The sequence below is a fragment of the Rhinatrema bivittatum genome, chromosome 5 (assembly GCF_901001135.1).
Source record: "Rhinatrema bivittatum chromosome 5, aRhiBiv1.1, whole genome shotgun sequence".
NCBI classification, from domain to species: domain Eukaryota; kingdom Metazoa; phylum Chordata; class Amphibia; order Gymnophiona; family Rhinatrematidae; genus Rhinatrema; species Rhinatrema bivittatum.
In genome coordinates, this window is record NC_042619.1 from 198,859,532 (window position 1) to 198,879,986 (window position 20,455).

A 20,455-nucleotide genomic window follows, 5' to 3' on the forward strand; every position below is an offset into this window, starting at 1 on the left:
CTCAGTGCTAAGACAAATTACCTACCCAGCTTAAGCTTTCACAGACTTCCTTTATTTCTTGTTTAGTTTCTTCGCCATTGTTATCCACAAGTTTCTACTGATGATGATCAAGGAGTGCGGAGGTCAGAAACTATTTCTCAAGCGCTTTGAAAACAGTCGATTTAAGATCAGCACCGGGCCCTGCTGCTGCTGCTGCCTGTGTCTTCCTTCTATTCATATCTCTAGGTGAGTGAGACACCGTCATCGCATGCCCCTGGCCTGTGTATATTGTGCAAGATTGCAGGACTGCACCGCTCCTTTCTTAAGAGGAACACATTGTTGATATCTAATAAAACCTGATCACTGAATCCTCCATTTCAGTGTTCAGTATTTTAAATGGGGATTCAAAGCGAGCAGCTCTGAGATCGAACTCAACCCTGATAGATGTCAACCTTATAAAACTTCTCCAAGGGAGGAAGCCTCCTATTAATGAACCACAAAATGAATCTGTTTCTAACAGGGACCCCCCCATAAACGTACATTCAGGCCGATACAGTAAAATCCGCGGGAGAGCGGGCGAATGCCTGTTCTCCCGGCGTGCGCACCGGCCACTTGCCAGTGCGCGCGATTCTGTATTTAAATTAGGCCCAGCGGTAAAAACGGGCAAAAGGAGGCGCTAGGGACACTAGTGCGTCCCTAGCGCCTCCTTTTTGACAGGAGTGGCAGCTGTCAACACGTTTGACAGCCGACGCTCAATTTTGCTGGCGTCGGTTCTTGAGCCCGCTGACAGCCACGGGCTCGGAAACCGGACGCTGGCAAAATTGAGCATCCAGTTTTCGGCCTGACAGCCGCGAGCCAAATTCAATTTTTTTTAAACTTTTGGTAACTTTCGGGACCTCCGACTTAATATCGCCATGATATTAAGTTGGAGGGTGCACAGAAAAGCAGTTTTTACTGCTTTTCTGTGCACTTTCCCGGTGCCAGAAGAAATCAGCGCCGACCTTTGGGTCGGCGCTAATTTCTGAAAGTAAAATGTGCGGCTTGGCTGCACATTTTACTTTCTGTATCCCGTGCGCATACCTAATAGGGCCAACAACATGCATTTGCATGTTGAGGGCGCTATTAGGTGCCGCGGGTTGGACGCGCGTTTTCCTCCCCTTACTGAATAAGGGGTAAGGGAAAACGCGTGTCCAAGAGCAGGCTAACAGTGCACTCCGTCGGAGCGCACTGTACTGTATCGGCCTGATTGTAAATAGTGCTGAGAAGTCTTTTAAAAATCATTTATAATGAGACGTAATGCGTGAAGCAGCAGTCATTAGAGAAGCCGTCTGTGGTGCAATGGAAGACAGTCTCTGTTGAATACTTTGATGGATCATTGGAATGATTCACGTGTAAAGGTGGTTTCCATTCTAGTGAGGGTAATGGACATTTTTTAAATCTTTGTTTTATCATTTAGAGAGTCAATGTTCAGACTGTTGACTTTGGGACAAAGTCTGAGAACATTTTACCCAGGGATCTTGCTCCAAATTTCAAAGAGAAAACACAAATGCACTTTCACTTTTAAAGTACCGGTAGGCACAAAGCACCCACAAACATTTTTGCATGGTGCCTGAAGGGCAAATTTTTGTACACATGAAAATAAAACCTCTGCGCATTATTTTCCAAACCCACCTAAAAACCTCTCGACTGAACGTGTGCACTGTGGAGTATTGCATTGAGGAAGGGACATTTCAGAGAGCCAGCCTATACGTGTAAATCACTATTTACACATGTAAATGACTCTTTGTCCTCTGTATGAAGTTCAGTTATCTAGAAGAAGCTAGGGTGAGAGTCACTGATTTTTTTGTAAATTTTCCTTTGCCCTTATTGACATATTTCTAATACCATAAAATAAAACTGCACTGGCACTCAGCTGATACTGCAGCAAAAGGAAAGTTATTAGAAGGGAAATTTTGAAAACATCCTTGTGTACAGGACTTGTGCCTGCGGGTGTACTTTGTAGCTCATTTCTAAAGAGAAAATACCGAGGTAAATGATCTAATGTAACGTGTGCATTCCTAAAGCGCCTGCTCTTTGTGTATGGATCAGAGAGAGGAGGGTAAAATAATGGACATGTATGTCTCCTGTTTTACTTCCCCTCCCCCAGCTAAGAGCACCAGTGCTGTGGAAAGCCACGCAGCAGGACAGAAAAAGGCAATTTTCTTGGATAAATCACTATTTACCTGGATAAAACTTTCTGAAAACTGTCCTCACAGAGTGCACTGAGTGAAAACACTGGATAATGCTTTCAGTATCTGTAAGTGGAGTGAACCCTAACTGATTGGCTCAGTCTAGTAGGCGGATCCACTAGGTCCATGCCAATAGCTGGGAGAATCGCCCTGGGCTGGGACAGAGCAGGAGCTTCAACTATACCAACCCCGTTCCTGCAGGTTGAGCTCTTGGGTTCCAGGGGCTGGCAGGACTTAGGTGAATGTTCCACAGGGTGAACATAATGAGAAGCTCCGGGGCCAAACTGAGGTCAGGGCAGGCAATGGTCAGTTACCAGGTTTGGGCTGAGGGCAGGCAGAGAGCAAGGTATAGTCAAGGTTTGTAGAAGGGGTCAATGGCAGGCACAGGCACGAGAGTAGTCCAAATCAGAAGCAATGGTCAGTGGTAGGTAGCAGGCAAGAGAGTGGTCCAGGTCAATATGGAAGGCAGGCATAGACAATCGGACAGACAGGACATGGTACTGAGACAGCAAACACACAGGACAGCCAAGGCAGGGTAGGGCAAGGCAAAGCAACAGAGAGGCAAACAAGGAGTTGAGCAGACAAGGAACCAGTAGGAAGATGAAGAAGCAAGGCAGAGGAAAACGGAGCTACACGCATTGCATGGCAAGGCAGGAGGCGCCAGGTGGGAGCAGGCCATGGGTTTAAATATCGAGTTGTTGCGGACACCATCTGCGTATGACATCGCACATTTCTCACCTTGGGGCCTGTAAAACAAAGAGAGAGAATGTGTGCCCGCACCTATGGGCGCACGTGATAGCAGCAGCGTCTGAGCCGTGAAGAAGCAGGAATGGTGTCTGGGGGGAGGTGGGGGCCTGTCAGCATTCCAGAGTGAGTGTGGCCGGTCACGGGGCCTTCCCACGGCTGGCGAAATATTACAGTGTCTTTCTGGTGTTATCTATACAGGTCCTCCTTTTTCAATGTGCTCCAGCACATGTAATTGAGCAGGGACAGGTCAGTGCACAGTAACTGCAATGCTTTTCACTGCTAAATAGAGATATAGAAGATTATTTTCTATACGCCCCAGGTAGCTGGCATGCCAATTTACAAATTCCCTGAGGAGATTCTCTTTGAAAATGCCTCAGTGGCTGGTGCTGCAGGGATTCATTACGCTGCATATTTTGCAGGTACAAAGCATGCAGTGTAAACAATGCACGGTCATTTTAAAATAAATTCCTCACGAATTGTTCACCTGACCCACATTAACCCCACTGCCAGTGCATTCCCTTCCCCCCCCCCCCCCCCCCCCGGTGAAACTCCCCTCAGGGGAGGAGGCCACCTTCCTTCTCCTGCAGAGCCCTAGATTGTTCATGCAGGATGGAGAAAAGTTATAAAAACACTGCTGGGTCCTATGGAATGGGGGCAGGAAATCTGCAAAGCCACTGGGAAGGCTTCCCAGCCACAAACAAACAGGACAAAAAGGAAATCAGACCATGCAAGTGTGTGCTCCAAAACGGGAAAAAAAAAGTTTACTGAAAATATGTCCAAGGCCAATATTTCTCACACACAAAACAAATTAGTAAATGCTCAATCCAAAACCAATGTAGAGTGCAGAAAACCAGTCTACCAATGTTCAGGTGAAAAAACTCAAATTCCCTTCTAAGGACACATTTCTTATGTTGCCTAAACCTCTTTAATCTTAAGGGCCCCATACTTTCTCCCAATGCCCTTGACTAGTTAGCTTCAGAAAGAAAAACACTGAGTCCTCCTTGAATTTTCTCAGGTTACTCACACTATTTCTCAGGTTACTCAGGTTACTCACACTATACTCAGGTTACTCACCCCTATACTCAGAGACCTACAATGGCTCCCCATAGCCTCTCGTATTATCTACAAAACACTCACCATAATGCATAAAGCAATTTACACCCACAACTCCAACTGGCTAGACTTACCCTTCACAACCACACAGTCCAATCGTCCGACTAGAACGACCAATAAAGGCACCCTAGTTGTGCCCTCCCTTAAAGCAGCCCATCTCACCTCTACATGTGACTGCGCTCTTTCCATAGCAGGTCCCACTCACTGGAACACACTGCCTCCTGACCTACGCCTTGAACCATGTATGAACAACTTCAAAAAGAAATTGAAAACATGGTTGTTCAAACATGCCTACCCAGAATAAAAACTCACACCTCCTCCAATAAAAAATAGACCACATTGCGTCTGTTCCATCTTCCTCATACTGAGGAACCATATGTTGTTATCCTCTCTCCTCGCTCACACCGAGGAACCATGTTAATGTTAATGTTACTGTTATTTCTCGTCTATCCTATTTAATTATTTACCCTCCTCCCAGTTTTCTAATTCCCTGTTAAAATGTAACTTCCATACTTTACCAGTTTTGATGTAAACCGGCATGATGTCCACAACTAATGCCGGTATATAAAAATGTTTAAATAAATAAATAAAATAAAATAAACTTGCAGACCTGACTTAAGACAACCATTTTCTTCATGTGGTTAAAAATCCTCCCAGTCCAGCACAGGAACTCCAAGGCAAGCATCAGATTCCACTGTGGTCCCTCCTGGCTTCCAGCACGACCTGAGTCTCCAACAGCAACCACTTCAAAACAACTCCTCCCTGTGCCTGGTGGGAGGCCTTTTTATAGACCTCCTTCTGACCCATCCTCTCACTCAGCCTCTGAACCTGTGAAGCTTCCATTGCTGGAAGATTCTCAGGGAAACACATTGCACACCATTTAACCTCAGAAAGGGGTGAGGGTGGGGAGGGGGACAAGTAATCCACAAAACTGCCTGTAAAAATTGCCACTGCCTCATCATCATATAAAACAGAAATAGTTACACCAGTGTGCACCCTATTAGCACTGAATGATGACTGGTTTAAAGCAAATTTACTTCAAGTTCCTAGATGATATATTTACTTTGTATGCATTATTCCCATAAAAACCGATCTGGTTTTCATAATATCTAGAATGAATGTTCATCAGATGTATTTGCTAGCATTTGGTCTATGAAATCAGGCTAATTTGCATATCTTTTACTCTGAAAAGCAGACCTGGCTGGATCCCTCAAAAGACTGTAGTAAATACATCATAAACTAGAGCTCTGCTTCATATCACCATGCTATGATTCATTTATAGTACAATGCCAGGGCTGAAGATAACATTGATATGACCTAAAACCTGCCCACAATCCAGATATGACCATCCTATGATTCATATTATTATTCATTTATAGAACAAGACCAGTGTTGTGAAGAGATTGCTGGTTATAACCTAAAACCTTGCCCACAATCCAGATATATACCGTGGGTTAGAAATTATTGCTTTGCAATCTGAAATTAGATATCATCATGGATTTGCTATTTATTTTAGATTTTAAAAAATCCTTTATATCTAAATCTCAGATCACAATCCAAAAATCCCAGCCCAGAAGTAAATACTATATTATGGATGGATTCTTATGGCCCATCTTTAACTAAAAATCCCCGAATAAAACAGGATTGAGGCTTGTAAGTGACAACAAATTCCTTTTTAAACAAGTCCAGCATGCATTCAATTATACATCCTTGAACAGATCTTTCAGTGAGTCCAGTTACAAATATTTCAAGGCCCCATTTACCGTGGGCTAGAAATTATTGCTTTGCAGTCTGAAATTAGATATCATCATGGATTTGCTATTTATTTTAGATTTTAAAAAATCCTTTATATTTCAAGGTTAGTGCCAGTGACCACACATACAGAAATAAAAGTTAAAAAGTATGGAAATGTATTTGTTTGAAATGCATTAATAACATGCAACGAATGGGACCATTTTTTCACATGTGGACACCATAAACGAATGGAGGGTACCAACAAATTGAAATAATTTTCATCTCATTCATTTCTATTTCCCATTCAAGTCTATGGCCCATTCAAAACTGCTGTACTGAGAAAGCTGCAGGGATTAGCTGGTAACTATAGCAACCAACTCTTGCTTGTGTGACATAGCAGCTGGGCCGATGCCGAGGCATGAGATAAAGAGAAATAGAAAGGATGGAGGACCAATCAAGGTGCCGCATTCAGTGCCAGTGCAAGGTATCCAACCGTCCTAGGCAGTGACATCACCACCACATCACATGACCTCTTTCCCTCTCCCTCTCTTTTTCTCTCTCTTTCTCCTATGATCCGAACAACCCCCCATATTGCACAGAATGCACCTCCATAGCTCCGATCGCGCATTCAATCTCTCCCACATCTATGTCACCATGTCCACCTCTCCAACCTCATTCGATTTAAAAAATGCTGCCCTCATGTCACACTATTGGTTACTGTTCTTGGTTCAGTTCCCCTATTCGATGTGAACCGACCTGATATGGTCTCTACCATGAAGGTCGGTATAGAAAAGTGTTAAATAAATAAATAAATAAACTATGGCACCCCGCCCTCTTCCAGCACCCTAGGCAACTGCCTAGTTTACCTAATGGTCCTGCCGGGCCTGGAAGCATTTTTTAACTAGCCTATAGCTGCCACCTGGATCAAGGGACTAACATCCTTCCACTGAAAGGTCTAAGCATGTGCAAAGAAACTCCATTTTCTCTGTAGGATTTTGTAGAGAAAGTTGATGTGTTTAGAAGCTCTCTTAGAGTAGAAATAAAGCTTTAAAAAAAGAAGGCATTGGTATTGGGAAAGGGCTTGTTCTGATCTTCAGTGTTACAGTCAGTGTCATAGTGCTTTCACTCACTATGAAAGAGAGGTAGAGGCACTGCTTTCTGTCTCTTATCTGGGAAGATAGGACTGGCTATTAAAGCAGTGCCAGTGAAGACTATATTATTTGTCTGTCTGTCTATCTGACAGGTTATCTGCAGACAAAATGAAGTAAAGAGAACCACAGCCTTGTCAGCTTTCTTGGTTTTCTTTCTGACAGTTTTATTTGTACATGAAAAAAAAAAGTCAGCCAGCAGTGCATACACAAACACTGTATATGTGTCTGTATGTGTATGCATGACAGAAACATTTTTGCACACACTGTGTGGGAAAATCCCAGAAAATCAGAGACTGAGTTTGCACCACTAGCAAGCTGCTTACTCTGCTTGGCAAGTTGGCTCTGTGCTTGTTAAGCACTGAATTGAAAAACTGATGGGGGTAGGAGCCCTCTCCACTACTTCATTTCAGGGTGCTTTTGGCAGCAACCTCGCCACCACTCCCGGCGTCAAATTGCTTCAGACATTTAGAGGTGGGGTGACACATCCCGCAGCTGGAACACGCATGTCTAAATTTGCAATCAGGGAAGTTGCAGGCCGAACGGTTGTACCTCCAGCACACATCCAGGAAACTGCCCCTGCTCGACCGCTGCTCACCAAACTCGCTCCAGCCCGAAAGGACCGCACGCCAGACCCATTGGAAACTCCGCCAGTGTCACCTCTGACAGAAGACTCCACCTTAGCGCTCATCTGGGTCAACTACAACCTGACGTCCCTAGTACCCCAGGTCATAAATTTGTTCTCCTCCATCTGATCCCTGAAGTCCTCATCATAATTGAGCCACGACCATCCTTCATACAACCGACTAGCTGCCAGAATGGCGTCAGCATACGCGACCAGAGGCCCGTACTGGGCAGGGTAACGATGACCCAACACGCTGGCCAACCGAAGGAAGGAACGGATCCAATTGAGAACATTGTGAGCCACCCTTTGTTGAGTACCCTGAAATTTATCAAACCCCCCCCCCCTTTTTTCTTCTTCTCCCTTCTCTTCCCCCAGCGTCCCTCCAACAGCTGGAAGATATCAATGTACTTACGCTGGTTGGGTAGGTATCCAAAAGAGGAGGCCGTGCTTCTCTTGTTTCGAGGTTTTGAACTTGGTTTTCATATTCCCTTTGTGGATCCAGTGGGGGTTGGGAGGGAGCAGAACTGTCCGTCGGTTTGGAAATGGGCTCATGTGGTTGCTTCTAAATTGCAAAATGAAATTTACTTGGGGAGGATTGCGGGTCCTTTCCTGGTTCCTCCATTTGTTGATATGGTTTTGTCTCCTTTGTTGGTGGTTTCGAAGAAGGAACCAGGAAAGTTTTGCTTGATTCATAATCTTTCGTTCCTGAAAGGCAATTCTGTCAAGGATTACATTCCCAGAGATCTTTGCACCGTGCGGAATGCTTCTTTTGAGTTGGCGGTGGTCCGTCGTTGTGGCGTAGGGGCTCTGATGGCTAAAGTGAACATCAAGTCCGCCTTCAGGCTGCTCCCTATTCACCCTGATTGTTATTCCTTGTTGGGTTTTCATTTCCAAATGATTTTACTTCGATAGATGCTTGCCCATGGGGTCTTCCATTGCGTGCGCTTACTTTGAAGTCTTTAGTTCGTTTGTGCATTGGTTGGTTGCTGAAAGGGCCGGCATAGTGAACATTGTGCACTATCTGGATGATTTTCTGTTTGTGGGTGACTCGTCTTCTTTGACTTGCCTATACCTGCTGTGCTGTTTTCAGAGGACTGCCGCTGATTTTAGCATTCCCTTAGCCAAGGGCAAGATAGAGGGCCCCTGTACTCATCTGGCTTTCCTAGGTATTGAGTTGGATTCGATCGAGATGATTGCGCTGCTGCCGGTGGAAAAAGTGGCACTTATGAGGGGTTTATTGTGATACGAGTGGAAGCTGCTGGGTTTTAGAGTGTATTGATACTCCTGGGGGAATTCTGCACAAAAGAATTTTAAATTCTGCGCACAAAAACTTAAAATTTCTGTTCACAAAAACTTAAAATCTGCAAACTTTAATATGGTCAAAATAACACAATTTACATGACAGTCTTTAAGTAATATCTAACAAATTAAAGGTATATACTGGCTCAAAAACCTCAATTATATTACGATAAAACAAAACCAAACCGTTGCAACTTGAGGTACTGCAAAATAGCAGATGTGTCTTACAATTATTTTTAATTATTTATAATTAAAAAGACTTACCCGAGAGAGTGGTATCAGAAAGATGTCAGTGTGTTCGCAGTCTCATGAGCTCTTGCCCTTACAGGGCTACAGCCCCTCTCTTGACTTCACCACTTATTAATTACGTCATTTACCTACTCTCTTCAGGTTTGTCAATTGATATTATGTTTTTATAAAGTGCAAATTTGCACTTTATAAAAACATAATATCATATATATATAAAAACATAATATAAAAAAAACATAATATCAATTGACAAACCTGAAGAGAGTAGGTAAATGACGTAATTAATAAGTGGTGAAGTCAAGAGAGGGGCTGTAGCCCTGTAAGGGCAAGAGCTCATGAGACTGCGAACACACTGACATCTTTCTGATACCACTCTCTCGGGTAAGTCTTTTTAATTATAAATAATTAAAAATAATTGTAAGACACATCTGCTATTTTGCAGTACCTCAAGTCTTTAAGTAATTACATTTTAAATTAATACAGAAAAAGTTATTAATTAGTGATGCAGAATTTTAAATATTTTGAGCAGAATTTCCCTAGAAATTCACTGTAAGAGTGTCCCTTCCACTCACTCTCCCTGCTCCCTGGCCACTTTTCCCTCTCAGGCCTCAACTCCTCCACCTGCCAGTATCTCTCCCCTCCATCTCTAGGCTCAACCCCTTCCACTCTATTGCCAGTCCAAGAGTTTGACCCCGTTCTCAGTATTGCCCCTCACAAAGGCTCTCTCTGTCCCTCCCTCTCTCATACACATTCTCCCTCTCTCTAGTACACATACGCACCCTCATACAGGCTCCCTCACTCTCTCGCACATATACATCCCCTCATACAGGGTCCCTCTCTCTTGCATACACACCCACACAAGCTCCCTTTCTCTCTCACACTTACATCCTCACACAGGCTATCAATGTGTCTCTCATACACCCCTTCACACAGGCTGTGTCTCACACAATCACAGGCCCTTCACACAGGCTCACACCCTCTCATACACACGATCCCTTTTTCATACACATCAACTCCCAATCTCTCACACACATGGACACTCCTTCACAATATCCTCATATAGGTTCCCTCTCTCTGGCACCCACACTCAAGCATCCCTCTCCCCATTCTCTCACCTCCCATGCTCTCTCTCACACCCTCCTGCTCACTCCTCTGCTCTCTCACCCCCCTGCTCTCTCTCTCTCTCACCCTCCCCTCTCTCACACCCCCTCCCCTCTCTCACACTGCCTTCTCTCCCCCTCCTCTCACACCACCCCATCCCCCTCACCTCTCCTCTTACACCCCTCCCCTCACACCCCTCCCCTCCTTCACACCCCATCCCCTTTCTCACACTCCCTCCCCTCCCTCGCACCGCTCTCCCTCTCCCCTCACACACGCACATTCGCTATCACCAGGACCTTAATCTTCACTGCGAGCAGAGCATACTCCGTTCGCGGCACACGGGGGCCTTCATCTTCACAGCGAATGGTGTGCGGGCCTTCATTGATGCCGCGAGAGGAGTGCATCCCGCAGCACACGGGGGCCTTCTTCCTCGCCACAAATGGCGTGCCAGGGCCTTCGTCTTCGCATGCTCATTTCGCGGCATGCTGGGTCTCCTCTGCCATTTTCTGTGCAGAATTTGGTAATTCTGCACAGAAAATGGCAATTTTGCGCAGGGGGGAATTCTGCGCAAATTCTGCACTCTGTAGTAGCACAGAATTCCCCCAGGACTATGATATGAGTGGATGATGCTGGTATTTGGGATTTATTATGATATGAGTGGAAGGTGCTGGTATTTGGTATTTACTATGATATGAGTGGAAGCTGCTGATATTTGGGGTGTATTATGTAATGAGTGGAAGCTGCTGGTGTTTGGGACTTTATTATGAGATTAGTGGATGGTGCTGCTATTTGATAGTATGTCTGCAGATGTTTTATTAATTTTTTTTGTTTTTCGTTTTATTAATTTTTTTTTGTTTCTATAAAATATAATTTAAAAAACAAAACAAAAAAGAAAAGAAAAGTAGAAAAATGTTGTGTGCACAGCCAAACCCTCCCCACACACCACTCCCAGACCACCCTAAATCCTCCTAGCCCCCTCCGCCCCTGGATCTGCTTACCATTCTGTTGAATATTTCTTCGCAGGGCAGGAGATACCTCCTGTTGCTACTGCCCCAAAGCTGCGACTATTACAAATAGCACCAGGAGACGGAAGGGAAATTATTAAGCTCTTGGGCACTTATTTAACTCAGATGAAAGATAATATATTATTAAGAAGAAAGTAGAAATATAAAGAATGCCCTTACAGAATGTCATCCTAAATGCTTTGGCAGCAATAATCAGATTGTCCACACTTGAACGAATGCCATGAGTACTCTTTATCTGTGTGGTTTACTCCAATAATCAAATCAATTCTAGGTACATAGTTTTGCTTTGATTATTGCCATGGGAAAAGGCACCTACAGAGATTTGCATCTACTATTTATGTGGTACTGGTTTCCTTGGAAATAGCATCCTTAGATTTGAAAATGTCATCTACATGTGCTATTTCGTTCAACTGACCTAAACACCTCTTGCCCTGGGAATGTCTCCAGACAATGTGGGTAAAATGATGCACTTGTAGATGTAATTGTACCTGCATTGAGGATGGGCAATCTTCAAGAAGTCCATTTACACAAGTAAAATTTTATTATACTCACAGAAATGGCTTTGATTATTATCCTCCCCATGTGGAATATCTACTGTCGAGGTGCTTTATGTTTGTAGTTGTTGCTATGCTTAATAAAAATTGAAAGCTTTATTCAAAAATGTATTCTTATCTATGGCAATAATAATTGTTCTAAGAACATAAGAACATAAGAAATTTCCATGCTGGGTCAGACCAAGGGTCCATCAAGCCCAGCATCCTGTTTCCAACAGAGGCCAAACCAGGCCACAAGAACCTGGCAATTACCCAAACACTAGGAAGATCCCATACTACTGATGCAATTAATAACAGTGGCTATTCCCTAAGTAAACTTGATTAATAGCCGTTAATGGACATCTCCTCCAAGAACTTATCTAAACCTTTTTTGAACCCAGCTGCACTAACCACATTCTCTGGCAACAAATTCCAGAGCTTTATTGTGCGTTGAGTGAAAAAGAATTTTCTCCGATTAGTCTTAAATATGCTATTGGCTAACTTCATGGAATGCCCCCTAGTCCTTCTATTATTCGAAAGTGTAAATAACCGATTCACATCTACTCGTTCAAGACCTCTCATGATCTTAAAGACCTCTATCTTATCTCCCCTCAGCCGTTTCTTCTCCACGCTGAACAGCCCTAACCTTTTCAGCCTTTCCTCATAGGGGAGCTGTTTCTAGATGGGTATGTCACTATGAGCTGTCTTAGGATAGTCAGAGAACAGACTGGACTCTGGCAACATCCTTTATAAACTTCTTTATTTGCATCCAGAACAAGCAAAAAGAAATGCAATATTACAACTTACAGTTCAGCAGTATTTTCTTTCCTTGGGCTTCCTGTTTTCCCCTGAGTCTTCTGTTCTCTCCTGGGCCCTAGCTAGTTATTCTCCTTTCCCAGGGACCTCCATCCACCCAGCACCAGGATTCCCTGCTGAATCAGGCTTAAAGTGGAGTAGGTCAGATCTCTGGAGCCGGTCCTTTAAGGTGGTCTGGGGTTTTCTCCTGTATACCCCCTTCACAGTGGATTACAGTTAAAATACACATATTGATCTGTGACACTGTGAGTGGTCTTGGGCTGGCCAGAAAACAGACTCAGGCTGTTCTCTCATAACATTTTTATTATTGACAAGAAAGCAAAACTGAAGCATCTCTGCTTACCTCAGCAGTTCTCAAACAAAAACAGCAATGGAATTCATAGTTCAGCAGTAATGGCCTTCCCTAGGCTTCTTTCTCATTCTTGGGGACCCTGCTCCCTTCCTGAGTCTGGCTAGTTATTCCCTCTCCCTAGGGAGCCACCTTGGATCAGGATTCCCTGCTGTTACAGGGCTTAAGGTGGACCAGGCCAGATCTCTGGAATTGGTCCTTTTAACGTATTCTGGGGTTTTCTCCTATATATCCTTTCACATGATCAAACAAATAACATAAAACAATATACATTTAAGATTATCATATAAATAGTAATTAAACCTGGAAATAGATTTTGGACCTCCATGCCTTCTCTTTTTACTAAGAAAATGCTTACTTAAACAAAGATGTTTTAAATAATTTCATAAAGATCTTAGCCCCATCTCTCTGAGCTCAACAGGGAGATTGTTCCACAATTTGGGACCCATCAGGGAAAGGGCACACTTTAAGTGATCTGTAAGTGATACTCTTTCACAGATCTGTGTCACAGATCGCAGTGGTCAGAGAGGATGATAGCAACGTAAAATCACCTTCAAATATAACGCACCTTCTTCTAGTAATGCTTTATATGTTAACATTAAAATTTAAAATTCTCTATTAGGGGTGGTACCAAAAATAATTTTAGTTTGTTATTCCTATCATTTCAGGGGTGGGCCATTTTGGCTTCATGCCCAGATTGTAGGTTTTTAATTCATTTCATTTATAAAAAAAACAACAAATCTGCTGCGAGAATCTGCCCCCAACCGTTCCCCTTTTTTATATTATTCAACGCTGACTAGCTGGACCACACTGGCCCACCCTCTCAAGCCTCCCCCACCGAAAACTCACCAAAATATCCTTGATGGTCTAGTAGGGGTCTGGCAATGATTTCATGCTTCCAGGCCAGGCGACTACCTTGATTCAAAATGGCACTGGCCACCCTTTGTCCCTTAATGTGATTGGGGCTACCAGTGCCAGTGGGTAGCCTCTATTGCATGACGGGGCAATGGGCTGGCTGACACCATTTTGATAATGGCACAGGCTGCTCATTGCCCCTTTTTAAAAGATTGGTATGTTGTGATATTTATCTCCCCTAAATTATTTACGCCCAGTATTTACTTAACATTTATCGCCTAACCACTGTGGCGCTCTAGGCAAGTTACGCCAGGAATTAAACACACAACGTTATCTGTTTATAACATGGCATCTTGTCAAATTCTAGCCCCATTGCCTCTGAGAACCAGTGTCAAACACCCTTCTCCAAATCCAGAGAGCATGTATAGAAAACAAGTGCATCACCGATAGATTTTTTACTTTATTAACAAATTATTGTCATTTATTTTTTCTCTAGGCGATCTCTGTTTATCCTGAAGCTTGGCACCTTTCAATTTGCTTTTCTTCGCCCAGTGCTTATGTTTCTTTCAGTAGTGCTTTGGACTAATGGAAATTACGACCTTTCTGACGTAAGTGTCATTGCTTCCAATCACTGCGGCTTCCTGACAAATTCATTCACTGGGATCTCTGTGATAGATGTCAGCTGGGGTTCAGACAGTAGTCAGGAGCTCAGTACCCACAGCACAGGGCCTTTTTCTAATTCTGTCCATATGGAAAATACAGCTTTAGGAATGAGGCCAATGATTCTTTATTAAAAGGAATAGTGATGTTGGCATTGAACCATGGCTGTGGCTGCAGCACTGAGGCCCAAGGAAGGAGGGAAGGGCTGGTCACTTTACTGATGGTCGTCATCAGCCAACAAGCAGTGCTAATAGTTGCCTTGGATGAGGAACCCTCCAATCCTCAGACGGGTCTGGGTCCCTTTGCTGATCATGGTAGTCTTTTGGTGCCAAAGAGATGGCACCAAAAGACCCACAAAAATGAATTTTGTTAAACCTCTCAAAGGGATATAATGCCATGCAGCTTTACTAAATGAATGCTACACACATATGGGAAAGCAGTTCAGAACAGCTCTTTTTTGATTGCCTGCGATAAAATGTTGTTTCAATGTTTTATTTTCCTAACTTAATCATCAGTTCGTTTCTGCAATAATGCTCTTTATCATATGACGAGGAAAAGGAATTAGCAGCACTTTAATAAAATAAAGCATCTATGAGCTAACAAGAATTATTCTCCAGACTGTCATGGATGTAAGCCATTATTTCTTCAGGAGAAACTGAGCATATTGGCTAAACCCGTGGTTTTTCTGAGTTATCAGTGGAATGTACACGCCTTCATTAATCCAGTTACTAACAGTGTCCATGCAGACTTGTTTTTTTTACTGCATCCTACATGAGTAAACTAATAGTAGCAAAGTAGCATAGTCAAATGATGGTCTCCACGTCAGCTGTGCATGGATTTGCCACTACTGATTATGAGGGGAATTTACTCATTTAAAGGCTGGAAAGGAGGCTGGGGAGAATACAGTAGTTCTTCAGAGGATGAGGTGAATATCTTACGTATTATCTTAAGTTTGAAAAGAAACTTCTTGATTGTAATGGGCCTATGCTGAGAATATAATGAAGGAAAGTAAACAAGCCCCACGCCATAGGATGGAATGCATTATCAGTCTCATTTACATATGTATGAGGCTTCTTATTTATTTTCAGAATTCCACTCTGATGATGTCAGCAATACTTGGTGTAAAATGTGAGCATAGGAAGTATCAGGTAAAATTTTAAAAGGAGTGCTCGAGTGCCCGTTGGGCACTCTAGCAAAGATAGCTTAATTCTATATTGTGGGGCGGATTTTCAGAGCCCTGCTCGCGTAAATCCGCCCAAAACCGGGCGGATTTACGCGAGCAGGGCCCTGTGCGCCGGGAAGCCTATTTTACATAGGCCTCCCGGCGCGCGCAGAGCCCCGGGACTCGCGTAAGTCCCGGGGTTCTCCGAGGGGGGCGTGTCGGGGGGCGGGCCCGGTCTTCGCGGCGTTTCAGGGGCGTGTCGGCAGCGTTTTGGGGGCGGGTACGGGGGCGTGGCTACGGCCCGGGGCAGTCCGGGGGCGTGGCCGCGCCCTCCGTACCCGCCCCCAGGTCACGGCCCGGCGCGCAGGAGGCCCGCTGGTGCGCGGGGATTTACGCCTCCCTCTGGGAGGCGTAAATCCCCCAACAAAGGTAAGGGGGGGGTGTAGACAGGGCCGGGCGGGTGGGTTAGGTAGAGGAAGGGAGGGGAAGGTGAGGGGAGGGTGTTAGAGGATTCCCTCCGAGGCCGCTCCGATTTCGGAGCGGCCTCGGAGGGAACGGGGGTAGGCTGCGCAGCTCGGCGCGCGCCGGCTATACAAAATGATAGCCTTGCGCGCGCCGATCCAGGTTTTTTAGTAGATACGCGCGGCTCCGCGCGTATCTACTAAAATCCAGCGTACTTTTGTTTGCGCCTGGAGTGCAAACAAAAGTAGGCTATTCGCGCGCCTTTTAAAATCCGCCCCTGTGTGTGCAGGTATACGTGCATCATTTAAAATATCCCTGCCGCACTATATGAGCGAGAGCGAGAGAGAGTATGGCACTCTATATATCTCTTACTGAATGAGGGGCACTTTCAACTCAGGGTGGGTTTTGGGGGAGGGCGGTGTTACAAGGGTCTGCAGATCCTTGCGCCATAGGCAGACCAATGTAACACCACCCCCCCTCCCAAAACCCACCCTGAGTTGAAAGTGCCCCTCTTACATGGGAGATATATATAGTACGTGTGTAAGTCTTGGCCCCATGCTCTGCCCCTTTTCTGCCTCCTTATTCTTTTCGTGCACACAGGTATGTATGCGCATACTTCCCGGCTTCTTAAAATTCACGTTGCTCACAATCAGCCCCCATACGCATGTATGGGGCTGTTTTTGCATGAGCAATGCTTTTAAAATCTACTTGTATGTGTATATCAGTTGAGACAGGAATGAAAGTAAGAGGTTAATGAGTGTTAGAATAATTGTATAGTAGGTAGGTGAAAAGTACAAGTATAGGCCGTATGATAGAAACATAGAAACATAGAAATGACGGCAGAAGAAGACCAAATGGCCCATCCAGTCTTTCCAGCAAGCTTCACACATTTTTTTCTCTCATACTTATCTGTTTCTCTTAGCTCTTGGTTCTATTTCCCTTCCACCCCCACCATTAATGTAGAGAGCAGTGATGGAGCTGCATCCAAGTGAAATATCTAGCTTGATTAGTTAGGGGTAGTAGGAGTAGTAACCGCCGCAATAAGCAAGCTACACCCATGCTTATTTGTTTTACCCAGACTATGTTGTACAGCCCTTGTTGGTTGTTTTTTTCTTCTCCCCTGCCGTTGAAGCAGGGAGCTATGCTGGATATGCGTGAAGTATCAGTTTTTTTCTCCCCTGCCGTTGAAGCAGAGAGCTATGCTGGATATGCGTGAAGTTTTAGTTTTTCTTCTCTCCTGCCATTGAAGCAGAGAGCCATGCTGGATATGCATTGAAAGTGAAGTATCAGGCACATTTGGTTTGGGGTAGTAACCGCCGTAACAAGCCAGCTACTCCCCGCTTTGTGATTGCGAATCCTTTTTTCTTCTCCCCTGCCGTTGAAGCTATGCTGGATATGCGTGAAGCATCAGTTTTTCTTTTCCCCTGCTGTAGAAGCAGAGAGCTATGCTGGAAATGCGTGATGTATCAGTCTTTCTCCCATGCCGTTGAAGCAAAGAGCCATGCTGGATATGCATGGAAAGTGAAGTATCAGGCACATTTGGTTTGGGGTAGTAACCGCCGTAACAAGCCAGCTACTCCCCGCTTTGTGAGTGCGAACCCTTTTTTCTTCTCCCCTGCCGTTGAAGCAGAGAGCTCTGCTGGATGTGTGAAGTATCAGTTATTCTTCTCCCCTGCCGTTGAAGCAGAGAGCTATGCTGTATATGCATTGAAAGTGAAGTATCAGGCATATTTGGTTTGGGGTAGTAACCGCCGTAACAAGCCAGCTACTCCCCTCTTTTGTAAGTGTATGTATATGTGAGTTAAGGTAGAAATTAAAGGAAGGGGTATGTGTGGATAATGACAGTATTAGGATAGTTGTGTAGTAGGTGGAGGCTGCCAAATCATTTTTAAAAAGATAAACATTGAGATCTATAGTAAAGAAAGTGCTTCTATCTCTTTCAAAAGAGTAGACAACGGCTTCTAAAAAGCTAACTTTGAAATTCCAGCTGTGACACTTCTTTTGCATTCTATGGGGCGGATTTTCAGAGCCCTGCTCGCGTAAATCCGCCCAAAACCGGGCGGATTTACGCGAGCAGGGCCCTGCGCGCCGGGAAGCCTATTTTACATAGGCCTCCCGGCGCGCGCAGAGCCCCGGGACTCGCATAAGTCCCGGGGTTCTCCGAGGGGGGCGTGTCGGGGGCGGGCCTGGTCGTTGTGGCGTTTCGGGGGCGTGTCGGCAGCGTTTTGGGGGGCGGGTACGGGGGCGTGGCTACGGCCCGGGGCGGTCCGGGGGCGTGGCCGCGCCCTCCGTACCCGCCCCCAGGTCGCGGCCCGGCGCGCAGGAGGCCCGCTGGCACGCGGGGATTTACGCCTCCCTCTGGGAGGCGTAAATCCCCCGACAAAGGTAAGGGGGGGGTTTAGACAGGGCCGGGCGGGTGGGTTAGGTAGGGGAAGGGAGGGGAAGGTGAGGGGAGGGCAAAGGAAAGTTCCCTCCGAGGTCGCTCCGATTTCGGAGCGGCCTTGGAGGGAACGGGGGTAGGCTGCGCGGCTCGGCGCATGCCGGCTATACAAGATCCATAGCCTTGCGCGCGCCGATCCAGGATTTTAGCAGATACGCGCGGCTCCGCGCGTATCTACTAAAATCCAGCGTACTTTTGTTTGCGCCTGGAGCGCAAAGAAAAGTAGGCTATTCGCGCGCCTTTTAAAATCCGCCCCTATGTGAATACAGTATGAAAGTGGAACAGTATATAAAAAGTAGCATGTCATAATTCCTTTATTTTTCCACAGGAGGAAAAGAGAACAATTTGGATAAATGCTCTCCCACAAAATATCATGGGAGCTGTGCAAACTAGTCAGACGTACCTCTGACTAACATATTCAGAGTGGCGATCTCTTGAACCTGTATTGATCTATGGTGCAACCACACTTTGAGTAGTGTGCGCATTTCTGGTTGCCCTATCTCAAGAAAGAAACAGCGGAATTAGAAAAAGTAGAGAGAATAGTAACAAAAATGATAAAGGGAATGGAAAGGCTCCCGTATGAAAAAAGGCTAAAGAGGTTAGGGCTCTTCATATTGGAGGGGAATACAATAGAGGTTTATAAAATCATGAATGGTGTTGAACATGTAAATAAGAAACAGTTATTTATCTTTATTCAAATTTCTTAATCATCTAAGAATGCATTAGGTGATGTACATAATAAATAACAATATCAACATAAAATAAATAAAAACATGAAAATATAATACAGAATGTAACATAAATCCCTGTATTGATAAAAATACATTCAAATTAAATCAAATTAAGAGAAATATATGTCTCTGATAGCACCACCTAAAGACTGCTGGCTTGATGGACTGACAATCGATTAATAGGTAAATAAAAACAAAACCTCTGATACAGCTAAACCAACTCAATAAAAACCTGGGGGGACATCAATGCTTCACAAAAAAGTCTGTTTAAATAGGAAGGTCTTCAGCATTGACTTAAAAGTTCTAACACTGTCTAATTGCCTGATTCCCTTTGGGAATTTATTCCAAATCATTGGAGAAGAAATATTCTCACAGGACAAGCAGGATGGTAGTCCTCACATATGGGTGACATCACAGGATGGAGCCCAATCATGGAACACTTCTGTCAAAGTTTCCAGAACTTTGACTGGCCCCTACTGGGCATGCCCAGCATGGCACTAAGCCTGCAGTCAGCAGGGGTCCCCCTTCAGTCTTCTTTTTTCCGCGCAGCAGTAGCCACGCGGTTAAGGAGCTCTGCAGAGATTCCTGACAGGAATTTTCCTCATGGAATTACTAGAATTTAATTTACCCCACAGGGGTCCCTCCTTCCATTTTCTCAAGCTGCGGTACTCCGATAAGTTTTTACCTGCTTTCCGTCGATTACTGTCGAGTTTGGCCCTCACTTCCTACTGGCCGTCGACCGTACTGCAGCTCAATTTTTACCATGGCCATGGCGTCGGGGTTCCGCCAGTGCCCGGACTGTAATCACACCATATCCATTACAGACCCTCACAAAGTCTGTGTAATGTGTCTCAGATGTGAGCACGATGTCCTAACCTGCACCAAAATGCCCTAATGACACCAAAAGGTTGCAAGGCTAGAATGGAGAAGATGGAACTTCTCTTTCGTGCTCAAACCCTGACGCAGTCTATTGCATCAACATCGTCAGAACCGGCACCGTCATCTTCGCACAAGCATCGACCTCTGGCCGGTGACCGTCCGGCATCGTCGTCTTCTCGGCCTTTAACACCCTCTACTCCCCCTCAGGATCATGGGGATCGTAGAGATAAACATCACCACCGGCATCGAAAGTCTTGGACCATCGAGGGAGCGAAATCATTGACCTCGCCATTGTCTGAGCCGCCGTCGAAGAAACCCCG

At 44.9% G+C, this 20,455-nt stretch overlaps 1 protein-coding gene across 1 annotated transcript in view; it reads left to right on the forward strand.

The window, feature by feature from the left end:
• The window catches only part of LOC115092307 (organic solute transporter subunit alpha-like), a 98,885-nt gene that overhangs the window by 20,146 nt on the left and 58,284 nt on the right, over nt 1-20,455 (forward strand). Inside the window, exons 4-5 of the mRNA XM_029603077.1 lie at nt 67-225; nt 14,298-14,409. Coding sequence (XP_029458937.1) covers nt 67-225; nt 14,298-14,409 — 271 coding nt within the window. The remainder of the gene's footprint in view (nt 1-66; nt 226-14,297; nt 14,410-20,455) is intronic.